The 13,129-nt window shown below is 48.3% G+C and overlaps 1 protein-coding gene across 1 annotated transcript; it reads right to left on the bottom strand.

The window, feature by feature from the left end:
- Nucleotides 1-6,475: 6,475 nt before the first annotated feature.
- LOC113837378 (paraneoplastic antigen-like protein 8C) lies at nucleotides 6,476-7,066 on the bottom strand. Its single transcript, XM_035449562.1, has one exon. It carries the CDS (start codon nucleotides 7,064-7,066, stop codon nucleotides 6,476-6,478), a length of 591 nt encoding a protein of 196 aa, XP_035305453.1.
- Between the last annotated feature and the right edge of the window lie 6,063 nt (nucleotides 7,067-13,129).

Raw genomic sequence — 13,129 nt, 5'->3', positions numbered from 1 at the left:
TGGCTCACTGGGATTCCAGCTCTCAGAAGGCAGAGAAGACCAATTCCAGGCTAGTGAGACTTTGTCTTAAAGAAGTATATAATAAGGGCAGTCGAAACAGCTCAGCAGATAAAGGCACTTGCCACTAAGTCTGAGTTCAACCCCCAGGACCCACACCATGGAAGGACAGAACCAATTTCCTGCTGTCCTCTGGCCCTCCCACACATACACACAAATAAATACAACAATATTTTTAAACAAATAAAAAGAACAAAGTAGGAGAAGGTGGCTTCCCTTCTTCTCTTCAGGAAAGGATAGTTTGAGTACCTGAAGAGCTAGCTATTTGGGGGGCTTTGGGAGAGGTTGTTTGTTTGTAGCCCTGGCTGTCTTGGAACTCCTCATGTAGAAAAACTGGGCTGGCCTTGAACTCACAGAGATCCTCCTGCCTCTGCCTCCCAAATTCTGGGATTAAAAGAATGTACCACTATGCCTGGCTTGAAGGATAGAACCTGTCACTGTTTTGTGGTTTAGTTTGTTGTTGTTGTTGTTGTGTGTGTTTTGTTTCATTTATTTTTATCAATTTCTAAACAAAATTTATTTTACATTTTACTTGCCTACCTGGTACCCAGGGTTGTGGGTAGATGGGGTAGTGGGTCCCTAGACACGGAGTTGCAGATGCAGTAAGTCTGGGAACTGAAGGCAGGTCCTCTGGGAGAGCAGCCAGTGTTCTTCACTGCTGAGCCATCTCCCCAGCCCCTCATACAGAGTGAACTCAATGTATAGTTGAGAATGATCTTAACTTTCTGATTCTCCCGCCTCTTCCTCTCAAATACTGGAATGACAGGTGTGCACCTCCCAACCCAGTTTTTGCATCACTGAGGATTGGACTCAGGGGCTTCCTTCATGCCAGCCAGGCAAGCAAGCACTCTACGACAGAGCTACATAAACAGCCTGGGGCTTAAAAAAATAAATTTTAAGACAGGTTTTCAAGTAGCCAAGGCTGGCCTTAAACTCATCCTCCAGTCTCCTCCTCCCAGAGTGGGAATCACAGCCTAAACAAAGTGTTCCAGCTTCTACCTCAGAGTTAGAAAACAGCCTGGGGTGGGGGTGGGGGGGTCCCAGGAAGCCAGTCAGGTAGAAGAAAAAACTTGGTGTTCCGTGTTCTCTCAGCCAGTGGCATCAGATAACATCTCTTATAAAAAAATATTAAATAAAGCTCATCCAAGGAGTTTTTGGAATTTAAAAAATAATGCCTTTGCTTCTCTGTGTGTGTGTGTGTGTGTTTGAGAGAGAGAGAGAGAGAGAGAGAGAGAGAGAGAGAGATGCACACACATGTATGTGGAGGCCAGAGACCAACTTTTGAGAATCTGCTTGGTCCTTCTTCCCAATGGGTGCTGAGGGTTCAGCTCGAGCCACCACACTTAACCATTTTACCGACCCACTTTTTTTTCTTTTTTTAAAGTAACCAGATCCCTTTCCCAAAGGAAGTCTAACATGGCTCCCCTACCCCGCCCCCAGCATACTCAGGGACACACTGTGGTTTCATTAACATCCATTTATTTCATTAGGTTACATTTACACAGTAGAGTGTCAACCACAAAGAACAAAAGAAGGGTAAACCTGCTCCTCAAATGGGCTTAGGGGGAGGGTTGTTGTAATTTTCTTGGGGCTTTCTGCCTGACATCTGCACCATGGATGCAGGTAAGTACCAAATTGTTCCTGTCACACAACAGTCTGCAGTGCACTGTCAGGAAATGTCACCTGGTTCCAACGACTTCCCAAGGAGAATGGTCTCATGGATTCTGGATTCCTGGGCAGCACTTAATAGCGGTCCGAGTTGCCTGTCACAGATATAGTGGCCATAGGAGAAATACCAGGAAACACATGCATGTCTCTGGCTGCAAAATGAGAAGAAAAATGTCACATTGTCCTTTGTTACGCAGCCATTGTGCCGTTACGTTAAAGAACATGCATCAAACAGACGTAAGATCAGGCTAATGTAATAATTGACACAGACACACAGTGTTCTGACAATGGGAACTCCAGGGCCAGGACTGAAAAGTTAAATATGGAGCCAAGAACCTCTTCTTTTCTTTTTATCCCTTTTTTTTTTTTTAGAGGGTATGTGTTTTTTGGGGGTTTTGTTTTTGTTTTTGTTTTTGTTTTATTTTGTTTTGTTTTTCAAGACAGGCTTTCCCTGTGTATTCCTGGCTGTCCTGAAACTTTCTCTGTAGACCAGGCTGGCCTCGAACTCACAGAGATCCGACTGCCCCTGCCAGTGTGTGTGTGTTGGGGTGGATGCTGGTGCCATGCATGATTCTTAAGTGGAAACCTGCCACCACATGGGACCTGGGGATCAAACTCAGGAGGTCAGGCTCTGTAGCCCCTTCTTTCCCAGGCTTCAGCATCTCTACAGCCTATAGAGCAAACAAGCTTCTTGACCACGGATTTGTAAGAAGTTCAAAAGTGAGCTGGGCATTGGTGGCACACGCCTTTAATCCCAGAACTCCGGAGATAGAGGCAGGCAGATCTCTGTGAGTTCAAGGCCAGCCTGGTCTACAGAGCGAGTGCCAGGATAGGCTCCAAAGCTACACAGAGAAACCCTGTCTCGAAAGAAGAAGAAGAAGAAGAAGAAGAAGAAGAAGAAGAAGAAGAAGAAGAAGAAGAAGAAGAAGAAGAAGAAGAAGAAGAAGTTGTTCAAAGGTGTTTGTGGAGACAGCAGGAAAAGCTCTACTCCGCCAATCACTGTACCAGAAAAGGATGTTGAGGCTGGTACCAGAAAAAAAGCCAGCTTGGGAAATAGAAACTAGTGTCTCCATTTGTGACTTTAGGTTATGTCAATCCACTGAATTGGAAAACTCCCTTTGATGTCTTGTCTTGCTGAGGACATACAGACAGAGACAGGTATTCCCAATGGTGTGGAGGCCCGGATGGGAATGTAGAGAGCCTTTGGCTGTGGTGGTAAGTAGTAACTTCCATGAAATCAAAAAGGGGGATTGAAAAAAAAATCACTGCTAGATCTGTGCATACCTGGGTGTGGTGGTGCACACCTTTAGTCCCAGCATTCCAGAAGTATTTGCAGGTGGATCTCTGTTAGTTCAAGGCCAACCTGGTCTATGTAATGAGTTCCAGGCCAGTCGGGGCTATATAGTTTAGTCTCAAGACAAAATTAAAAAGATGTATCTGGTGCCCATCGAAGTACAACACTGAGGTAAAGATCAAAGAAAGACTCCTACCTATAATGCCAGCACTTGGGAGGCGGAGGCCAGATGCTAACAGAGAGCTACAGTATCCCCAAACAAACAAGATATGGGAGTCTCCATGTTGTAAGATAGTAGAAAAATCAACACATAGGCCTAGGTGATGGTGCAAGCCTGTAACTCCAACCCTAGGGGGACTGGGGCAGGAGGATCATGAGCTAAATAGAGGCCAGCCTGGGGTATGTAATAAGTTCCAGACCAGCATAGGCTACATAGCAAGACACTGTTTCAAAACATTAAATTTTTGTGTGTACATAAGTTACATTATTTATTTATTTTTGTTTTTCAAGATAGGGTTTCTCTGTGTAACTTTGGAGCCTATCCTGGCACTCACTCTGTAGATCAGGCTGGCCTCGAACTCACAGAGATCCACCTGCCCTTGCCTCCCGGGTACTGGGGTTAAAGGCATGCGCCACCAATGCCCGGATAAATTACATTTTTTAAAGAGAGGTTTAATTTACATATTTTTATGTGCATTAGTGGTTTTGCCTATGTGTATGTATGAGAGTGTCAGGTCTTGGAGTTACAGTTGTGAGCTGCCATGTGGGTGGTGGGAATTGAACCCAGGTCCTTTGGATGAGGAGCCAATGCTCTTAACTTCTGAGACATCTCTCCAGCCCCTATAAATTACATTTTTGAAAAGCAATCCACCCGGAGCCATGGCAGATCCCTGAAGTCACAGAAGTTTGTAGGTGTCCTAAAAAGAGACATTCTCTCCACCCATCCACAGCTGGAGTTCACTGTGTGTTTTTCTGAGGGGGGTCCCTGCAGGTGTCATACAGGGAAGTGAAACCCCCTCGAAGAGATAGGAATGAAAACCGGGTACAGATTGATTTCAGTTTGGATAAGATTTTGGGGCATCTAATAACAGGCAGTTTATTCCCAACGTAGTTAAGTCCGGTATAATTCGGAAAAAAAGTTCCCTGGTACCTGGCGGTGGTGAACATGCCTTTAATCCCAGCACTCGGGAGGCAGAATCAGGAGGATCTCTGTGAGTTCGAGACCAGCCTGGTCTACAAGAGCTAGTTCCAGGACAGCCTCCAAAGCCACAGAGAAACCCTGTCTCAAAAAACTAAAAAAAAAAAAAAGAAAAAAGTAAAAAGAAAAAAGAAAAAGAAAAGAAAGAAAGAAAGAAAGAAAGAAAGAAAGAAAAACTTCCCTGGTATAATACTATCCCTGTTGCATAAAGGAAGAGTAATTATATTGAAACTCAACTCAGGTACATGCCAGTTCTTCCAAGAAGACGGGTTCTGGAGATAGGCTACCTGTGCTAGCTTAAGGGCCTAAGGGTCTGGCCTGGTCTCAGTCATACAGACAGCATAGAGGCTATTTGGGCTATTAGCCACCTCTGGCCATGGTTGTGGGAGCTTAGGAAGCCTCTGGTGATCAGGGTCATTCAGGTTAGTGGCCACTTCTGGTCTTGGTTCTAAGAGCTTGAGATGCCCTGGCCCAACAAGTAACACAGATCACCAGGGCTGTCAATCACTTCCAATTCTCAGGTTTCTGGATGGAAGAACCGGTTTTTCATCTTTCCCATCGCAAAGACCATTCCTGGTTTCCCTGGAGACCTCTGGGCATAAGGACTTTCTCCTGCTATGCTCCCAAATTTTCCCTTGTCTCTAGGCCTCAGGGCTCATTAGCTATTGAGACAGAATCCCATGTAGCTCAGACCAGCCTCAAACTTGCTATACAGACAAGGCTGGCCTCGAACTCTTGATCCTCTTGCTTTCACCTCCCAAGTGCTGAGATTCCATGAGCCATCATGGTTGGCTTAGTGACTCTCTCTCTCTCTCTCTCTCTCTCTCTCTCTCTCTCTGGGAAATCTGACTTTTTTTCTAGAAAAGAGTGTCTCCCTGCTAAGACACGATTCCTGGGACTTAAATTGGAGAGACCTATATGCTTATCTCAGGTGCCATTGGGGGTTGAAGACTCTCACCCCTGACCCTCCCTTCAGAAAGGGAGAGTTGCCATGTATTGAACAGCCACAGCTTTTTAGGGACACATACAGAAAAGCAAAGTCCTCAGTGGGGCCCAAGGGTAACCCACATGTCAACCATGGTTTATGAACTGTCCTCAACATCAATCCCCTGGCGATGGCGGAAGAATAGCGACCTTTGTTCCCAGCAAGAATTTTCACGACAAGTTCTTCCAGGGTCAGCTCTGGTTTGGGCAAGCCTAGCAAAACAGCTTCAAAAGCTCAACATTGTGGACCTTCTCTTCAGGCAATGGCTAGCAGGCACCTACCTGTCCCCTCTGTGGTCTCTATGGCAACAGTGGCATGCACTTTTGTGGATTTCGTTCCCTCTGAGGGGCTGGTCCTGCCGGCTTCCAAGTCACTAAGTCTTTTACAAGTCTCTGGGACCCTTCTCAATCAGAAGTTGCTCTCCTTCACTCAAGCAATACCCACACACGCACTTTTCCTTTGACAGTCTCAAATGTTACCCACAGTTCCTCAAATACGGAATTAGAGCCACGAGGGCAAGGCTAAAAATCGTTGACTGCAAGAATTGTACCTGACACATTGTAGATGCTCAGGGAAATTTTGTTGGTTGCATGAATAAAGAATCCCACACTCTCGGGGCGTTGGTGGCGCACGCCTTTAATCCCAGCACTCGGGAGGCAGAGGCAGGTGGATCTCTGTGAGTTCGAGGCCAGCCTGGTCTCCAGCGCGAGTGCCAGGATAGGCTCCAAAGCCATGAGTGTCACAGACTGTTGGGATTTTTCACCCCTCTTTATTCCAAGTACCATTCTGGGATACAGTAGGTATGAAATAGACATATGTAGAGTGAACGAAAATAAATAAATAAATAAAAGAGATGACCCACATCCAACCAGACGTTAGCCACACCCACTCAGCTGTAGTCCAGCAGTTAACTCAGATGAGAGTACCAGGCTCACGTTGAAGCTATAGCTAGCTCATCAACAGTTTGCCTAGACTCTCCCAGCTAGGGGGCTGGGTGCAGGGTTTCTGATAGAGCCCTTGGGTAGCGTGCTCAAAACCCTGACACAATGCAATCCGTAGCAGTCAAATACCAACCATGCCCAACACCCAGGTGACACTCATTCTGGTTCAAAGGTCACCAACTCACTGGCCCAGCACCTCGTATCCACACTTACTCTCTAGTGCCAAAATGCGATGTGCCTCCCACTGTCATCCCATACCCACTGGGACGACTCCCACCCTCCCTCCGCACACCCCGCCCCCCTATACAATCACACTCATCCAACATATCACCTCATAGCCTCTTATCAGAAGCCTGCTGTCGGCGCCGACTTTTCTTGTTTTTCTTCTTGCCCTCTTCAGCCTTGCTCTCCTTCGCTGGGCCCTTTAGACGGGGCGTCCCATGCCCCACGGCGGTGCCCCCCTTGTCTGCAGTCTCCTCCCGCTCCAGAGAAAGTGGCTCTCCCGGACCTACTGGGGTGGGACACAGCTCCTGCCTGAGGATGCGGGCCACATCCTCTACCGTCCTGCCCTCTTTCCGCAGGAACAAATTGAGCTTGGTGAGGAATTCGATGTCCTGCCATTTGGGCATGTAGACCACTCTCCACATACCGCCCTTGCCCTTGATCTCCCTGGGAACCACGTCGTAATTGAGGTCCTCGGCCAACCTAATGATAGCTGCCTTGGATCTGTCTTCCTCTAGATAGGCCTTCCCAGCCACTTCGAACTTGCCCAGTGGTTTAAGGGGGGCACGTATGATGTCTTCAAATTCTTGGTGGCTACAGTCCTCTGGGATCCCCAGGATCATCAGGGACTTGTAACTGTCCACCTCCAAGGCCTTGCATCCATGTTCTAATAATGCAATGTCCTGGACTCCAAAAACCATCTTGCCCAGCTCCTTGAGGCAGCTGTACGCGCGCTGCTGCGCGGTCGAGCTGCCTCGAGAACCCACGGAAGGATCCAGGGTGCCGTGGGGAGCTGTTTCTGAGGGTAATGAGAAAAACGAGGCCTCACGGGCGAGGCTACTAATAGACCAAATTGGTCCAACCCAGTCAAGGGGATCTCAGCCTTCTGCAGCCTGCTCCCTCTGAGCTCACGCTTGGAAGTTCCTAGCAACTCACGTCGGCCATCGAATTGGAGCTGGGGTGGTTGTGGCTCTCAGGTCCTGGGCAAGGCCGCTCCAAAGAGAGTTTGATGATGCAGGACTCTCCTGAACTGCCGGGTGGCCTTGACAATCTCTGTGGACCCGAGACCGCTGGTCTCCCTGCTGCTGTTGCCTCCCTGAGTGTCGTGGGTGGCGACTTGGCAACTTGGAGTAGTAGGTCGCCCCTCGCTGCTGGCCCAGAGGTCGCCCTCACGTGCCCTGTGACAGAGTTAAAGACCAGGATGTGATGGTGGTGGCGGCTGCACTTGCTCCGGCAGTGACGTCACTGCTTCCTTCGCACTGCGGCTCTGCGGTCTCCATGGCAACCGCTAGAGCACTGTCTCTGCCATTGGCCGGCACTGCGGCATTGAAATCAGCAGCCACGGCCAAGAGGGGTCATTATAGGAAGGAAGGGTCAGCTCCTCACTTCCTTTCGCAGGCAGGGCGTGGGCAGAAAAGCAAGGAAGATACAAAGTAAGCCTGCAGCGAGGCTTGGATTCAGAAAGCTAGAGTGTAGTTAAAGAATAGTGACAAAACCGGTAAGGATGCAGAAGCCAGCTTGTATCCACCGGCCAGAGAATTTGAGCATCACTTTGAGGCTTCTTTCATTTTCTTTCATTCTCTCTGTCTCTGTCTCTCTGCCTCTCCCCACCTCCCGCTCCCCGGCCCCCAGACATGATCTCATGTCTCCCAGGCTGGGTTGAATTTGCTGTATAACCAAAACTTTGAACTTCTGATCCTCCTGCCTCCACTTCTCAAGCTCCGGGGCTAGCTAGCTACTACACTGCCTGCACCATCGAGCCTGATTGATTCAGTGCTGCGTATGGGACCCAGGGCCCCTAGCTGCCAGGCAAGCTTTGTACCAACCTAGATACACCCCAGCCCGAGCATTAATGTTAAAAGCAACAGATTGTAACAGACTGATGCTCCCCAAATAAAATAAGAACAGCTGGGTCCATCTAAGTATACACACATGGAAAGTTATTTTTAAAAGTCTTTCCTTTTTTGTTACTTTGCTGTGTATTTATGGTTGTTGTGTTCTCTCTGTGTACCACATGCGTGCCTGGTGCCTTGGAAGTCAGAAGAGGACCGCTGATCCCCTGGAACTGGAAATACAGTTGTGAGCCGACCCTCACGAAAACTTCCAACTGAATTCAGACCCTCTGGAAAAACAGGGAGTGGGCCTGGAAGATGGCTCAGTGGTTAAGGTCACTGGCAGCTCTTGCGGAGGTCCTAAGTTTGGTTCCCAGCAACCTCATGGTAGCTCCCAACTACCAGTAACCAAGGGTGGTGGCATACACCTTTATTTCTAGCACTCAGGAGGAAGAGGAAGGTTGATCTCTGTGAGGTCGAAGCCACCCTGGTTTACATAGCCTGATCTACATGGCAAGTTCCAGTCCATCCAAGGCTACACAGTGAGATTGGCACTAAATAAACAAATATTAAAAACCTAACTACTTAAACCGGGCGGTGGTAGTGTACACCTTTAATCTCAGCACTCAAGAGGCAGAGGAGGATCGATCTCTGAGTTCAAAGCCAGCCTGGTCTACAGAGTGAGTGCCAGGACAGCCAGGGCTACACAGAGAAACCATGTCTTAATAAATAAATAAATAAATAACCTTTATGAGTGCAATAATAATGCACTCCTTGGTTCCTTTAGGCACCCACACAGGTACACACACCTAAAAAGAAATTTTTAAATATTTTAAATGTAATTGTTTATGCAACGTGGGAAGCAGTGTGAATCTAGCCCTGTGGACACACTTCCTTTCTCAAATTCCAAAGACACCGGGCTGGGGACAGGGCTCAGCAGCTGAGCATTTGCCTAGGACCTTCCAGGCCCTGGCTTATTACATCACATCACTGCAAAAGTCACACAAAAAGAGGGTAGGAAGGGACTGGAGAGATGGCTTAGCAGTTAAGAGCACTTGCTCTTGTAGAGGACCCGAGTTCAGTTTCCAGCACCCACATGCCAGCTCACAACCATCTGTAACTCACATAAAACAATAAATACATATATGCCTTTAAAATTAAGTAAAAATAAGCCAGGTGGTGGTCACCCACGCCTTTAATCCCAGCACTCGGGAGGCAGAGGCAGGCGGATCTCTGTGAGTTCAAGGCCAGCCTGGTCTCCAGAGCGAGTGCTAGGATAGGCTCCAAAGCTACACAGAGAAACCCTGTCTCGAAAAACCAAAGAAGAAGAAGAAGAAGAAGAAGAAGAAGAAGAAGAAGAAGAAGAAGAAGAAGAAGAAGAAGGCTGGAGAGAGAGAGAGAGAGAGAGAGAGATCACCTTCAACAGCTCTATATAAGGTGTGTGTGTGTGTGTGTGTGTGTGTGTGTGTGTGTGTGTGTGTGTGCCGCATGCATGCAGGTCCTCTAGGAGGCCAGCAGAGGGCGTCAGGTCCCCTGAACCTGGAGTTACAGGTGGTTGTGAGCTGTATGACCTGGATACTGGAAAGTGAACTTGGGTCCTCAACAGGAGCAGGAATCTGCCATCTCTCCAGCCCCAGTCCGCTCCATCTCTATGCATAGCACTGTGTGCTGTAACCCAGAGATGCATTCTCCCTCAAAAGTGAAGTAAAAATGCTGACCCGTAATATTTGCTACTGGGTTTATGAGTCCTTGGCACCCGGCTGCATGTCCCTGATTTTATTAGGCACATTCCAAGCTGAGAAGCCAGCAACAGAACGGTTCATTTATTTGACAGACCAGTGTTTACTGAGAAGTTACCTTTGGCCAGGCTGCGGGTGCTGTGCTGAGCATACCTGAGTGTTCAGAAGGGACAAACTATGCATTTAGGAGCCCAGTCCCGTGGTTGAGGCAGGCTTGCTCTGTCTGTTTACAGTGGGGGGGAGGGAGGGAGGAGACTAGAATGTTTGCTGCAGAGAGGAGGCCATGGTGTGGTGTGAATAGAATATACTGGTTGGGCTCAGTGAGCCTGGAACACATTTTGCTGCCGTTTAGGGGGTGGTGCTGGCTTCGCTGCAGTTACTCTGGAGGAGTGAGAGCTTGGGACATTATTCTCATTCAATCCCCTCAGCTCTAGGCATCACAGACATCTCCTCCTCACCAATGCTTACCCTGTTCTTTCTCAGGTCTAACTATGAGCCAAGCTTCTTGAATCTTTTACCATTTGGTCCAAAGTCCAAGGACCATCCTGGAAACACGCAGCCTATTGTATCCACACCATGATTATAGCCAAAGGTGCTGTGCTGGTCCAGTCTATGTTGCTATAACAAAATACCTGAGGCTGGATGCTTACAGAGGAAAGAGGTTTTGCTGCTGTCTTTTGAGGAAAACAACGGGGCTGTTGAGATGGCTCCAGAGGTTAAGAACAATGGCTGCTCTTCCAGAGGTCCTGAGTTCATTTCTGGTCCGAGACTCGCAGACTCCGGCCAGGTTCTCGGCACAGGGCAGAGAACGCAGAGAACGGCTTTTGGCGAGTGAGGGAGACACAGAGGCCTACAGGCCTCTGAGGCTTCCCCAGCCTCAGCTGCAGCAAGCCCAGAGTTATGCATCCCTCCCCACCACAGTCTGTTACTGGTGGCCTATGTGACCTTCCCAGCAGGCACCTGGTGAACCCCGCCCTCAAATGCAGCCTGGGTGGGGGAGAGCCGCCCCTGGCTGAGGCCCAAAGAAAACTATTCACAAGCAGCTCCGGGAGGCCCCGGGAGAGGGGCCACTGAGTGGGGCGGGATTAAGTCCTTTCCAGGGCCCCTGGGCCTCTGAAGCTGCTGAGAGCCGGTTTTCAAAGCTGGCAGGATCATATGGGTAAAGGGGTGTCTGTAGACTGGATGAAACTCAAGGTTTTGCCTGAGTGCATTCTGCCAGGTGACAGGGGCAGGCCAGCATAATGCCTGAATCCTTACAGAAACTGTAAGCAAGGCCCCAATTAAATGCTTTCTTCTTTAAGTTGCTTTGGCCATGGTGCTTTGTCTCATCAGTAGAAAGGTAACTTAGCAGGGTGGGGATCAGAGAGGGGATGGTGCCCATGGCAACAATAGTTCTGAGTGATACAAGAAAGAGTAACGAGTAAGGGAGTCTCGGAAAAGCCTGGAAATGAATCTATGAACCCCAAAGGAAGCAGCCAGCCTCACCTGCAAATTCCAGCCTGGAAACCCCCAGAATTGTCAGTAACTATGTGTCGCTTTAAGCCAATAAGCTTGTGGTCATTTGTTACAGCAATGGGCACAGGACCAGCAGAGATTTGAACCAGAGAGTTTCCCCCTAAGTTCAGTTTCTCAACCTGTAAGTTGGGAGGTGATGGGGGAGGTCCTTCTGTGTATATGTTTGTCTTATTAGTTGATAAAGCACTGTTGGCCAATAGGGAAGCAAGATTGGCGGGACTAAGAGAGAAGGAGGATTCTGGGAAATGTAGCAAAGAGAGGGAGTCACCACGTGATCCCGGGAAGATAGGACGCATAAGGCCGGCGTCCTTGGTAAGATAAGTCCTTATAAAAATATAGAGATTAGGGCTGGAGAGATGGCTCAGTGGTTAAGAGCACCGACTGCTCTTCCTGAGTTCAATTCCCAGCAACCACATGGTGGCTCACAACCATCTGTAATGAGATCTGGTGCCCTCTTCTGGTGTGCAGATAGACATGGAAGCAGAATGTTGTATACATAATAAATAAATAAAATCTTAAAAAATATCTATAGATTAGTAGTTATGGTTGATAATTAAGACTGAGCTAGCAATAAGAAATCCTAGTCATTGGCCAGCAGCACTGTAACTAATATAAGACTCTGTGTGTTGTTTGGAGGCCGGAAAGTGGCGGCAGAACGCAGGCAGCTGGCGGAAAGAGTTATCGTTACAGAGAGTGATTGTGACTGTAATGAAAAGTGGATGCAGAGTTGCATCTAGAGGGCTGACCATGGTGACTGGCACATGAGAGTACTTGATAAACAAAGCTGTAGCCATCTTCAAAATGGAGATGGATCATGTGTGCATCCAACAAATATTTAGTATACATCTGCTATACTCTAGGCAGCATTGTGAGTGCTTCAGTTGTAACCTGAAGGAGACAGCATCAGTGAGGGTAGAGCCCCTGCCTAGAATCCCCCAGTGAGGGGCTGGGGGTGTGGCTCAGTGGTAGAGCCCCTGCCTAGAATCCCCCAGTGAGGGGCTGGGGGCGTGGCTCAGTGGTAGAGCCCCTGCCTAGAATCCCCCAGTGAGGGGCTGGGGTGTGGCTCAGAGGTAGAGCCCCTGTCTAGAATCCCCCAGTGAGGGGCTGGGAGTGTGGCTCAGTGGTAGAGCCCCTTACTAGAATTCCCCAGTGAGGGGCCAAGAGTGTGGCTCCATGGTAGGGCATTTACCTAGCTTGCAGAAGGCTCTGAGTTCTAGCCCAGCACCATGCATAAAAAAAGGAACTATATTTAACATTTCATTATTTTACGTGAGCCATTACTGTTCACAAGTGTTTAAGCATGCATAGACAGATACATGCAAACAAACGTATTTACACTATGTACATACACTCAAACATATGCAGACACAGAGATGCAGACATGCATTCCCACTGTTTATGATCTGTATTGAAATTTGCATTGTAGAAATGGCAGTATACTCAAGTCAGAAATGATTAGGTTGAAAGCATTAACACTCTTAAAACTGACATAGAGCTGGGCGTTGGTGGTGCTCGCCTTTAATCCCAGCACTCAGGAGGCAGAGGCAGGCAGATCTCTGTGAGTTCGAGGCCAGCCTGGTCTCCAGAGAAAGTGCCAGGATAGGTTCCAAAGCTACACCGAGAAACCCTGTCTCGAAAACCAAAACCAAACAAACAAACAAAAAAACTGACATAGAAA

Source organism: Cricetulus griseus, chromosome 9 (genome assembly GCF_003668045.3).
Source record: "Cricetulus griseus strain 17A/GY chromosome 9, alternate assembly CriGri-PICRH-1.0, whole genome shotgun sequence".
Taxonomy (NCBI): Eukaryota; Metazoa; Chordata; class Mammalia; order Rodentia; family Cricetidae; genus Cricetulus; species Cricetulus griseus.
This window is presented reverse-complemented; position numbering and strand designations above follow the sequence as displayed.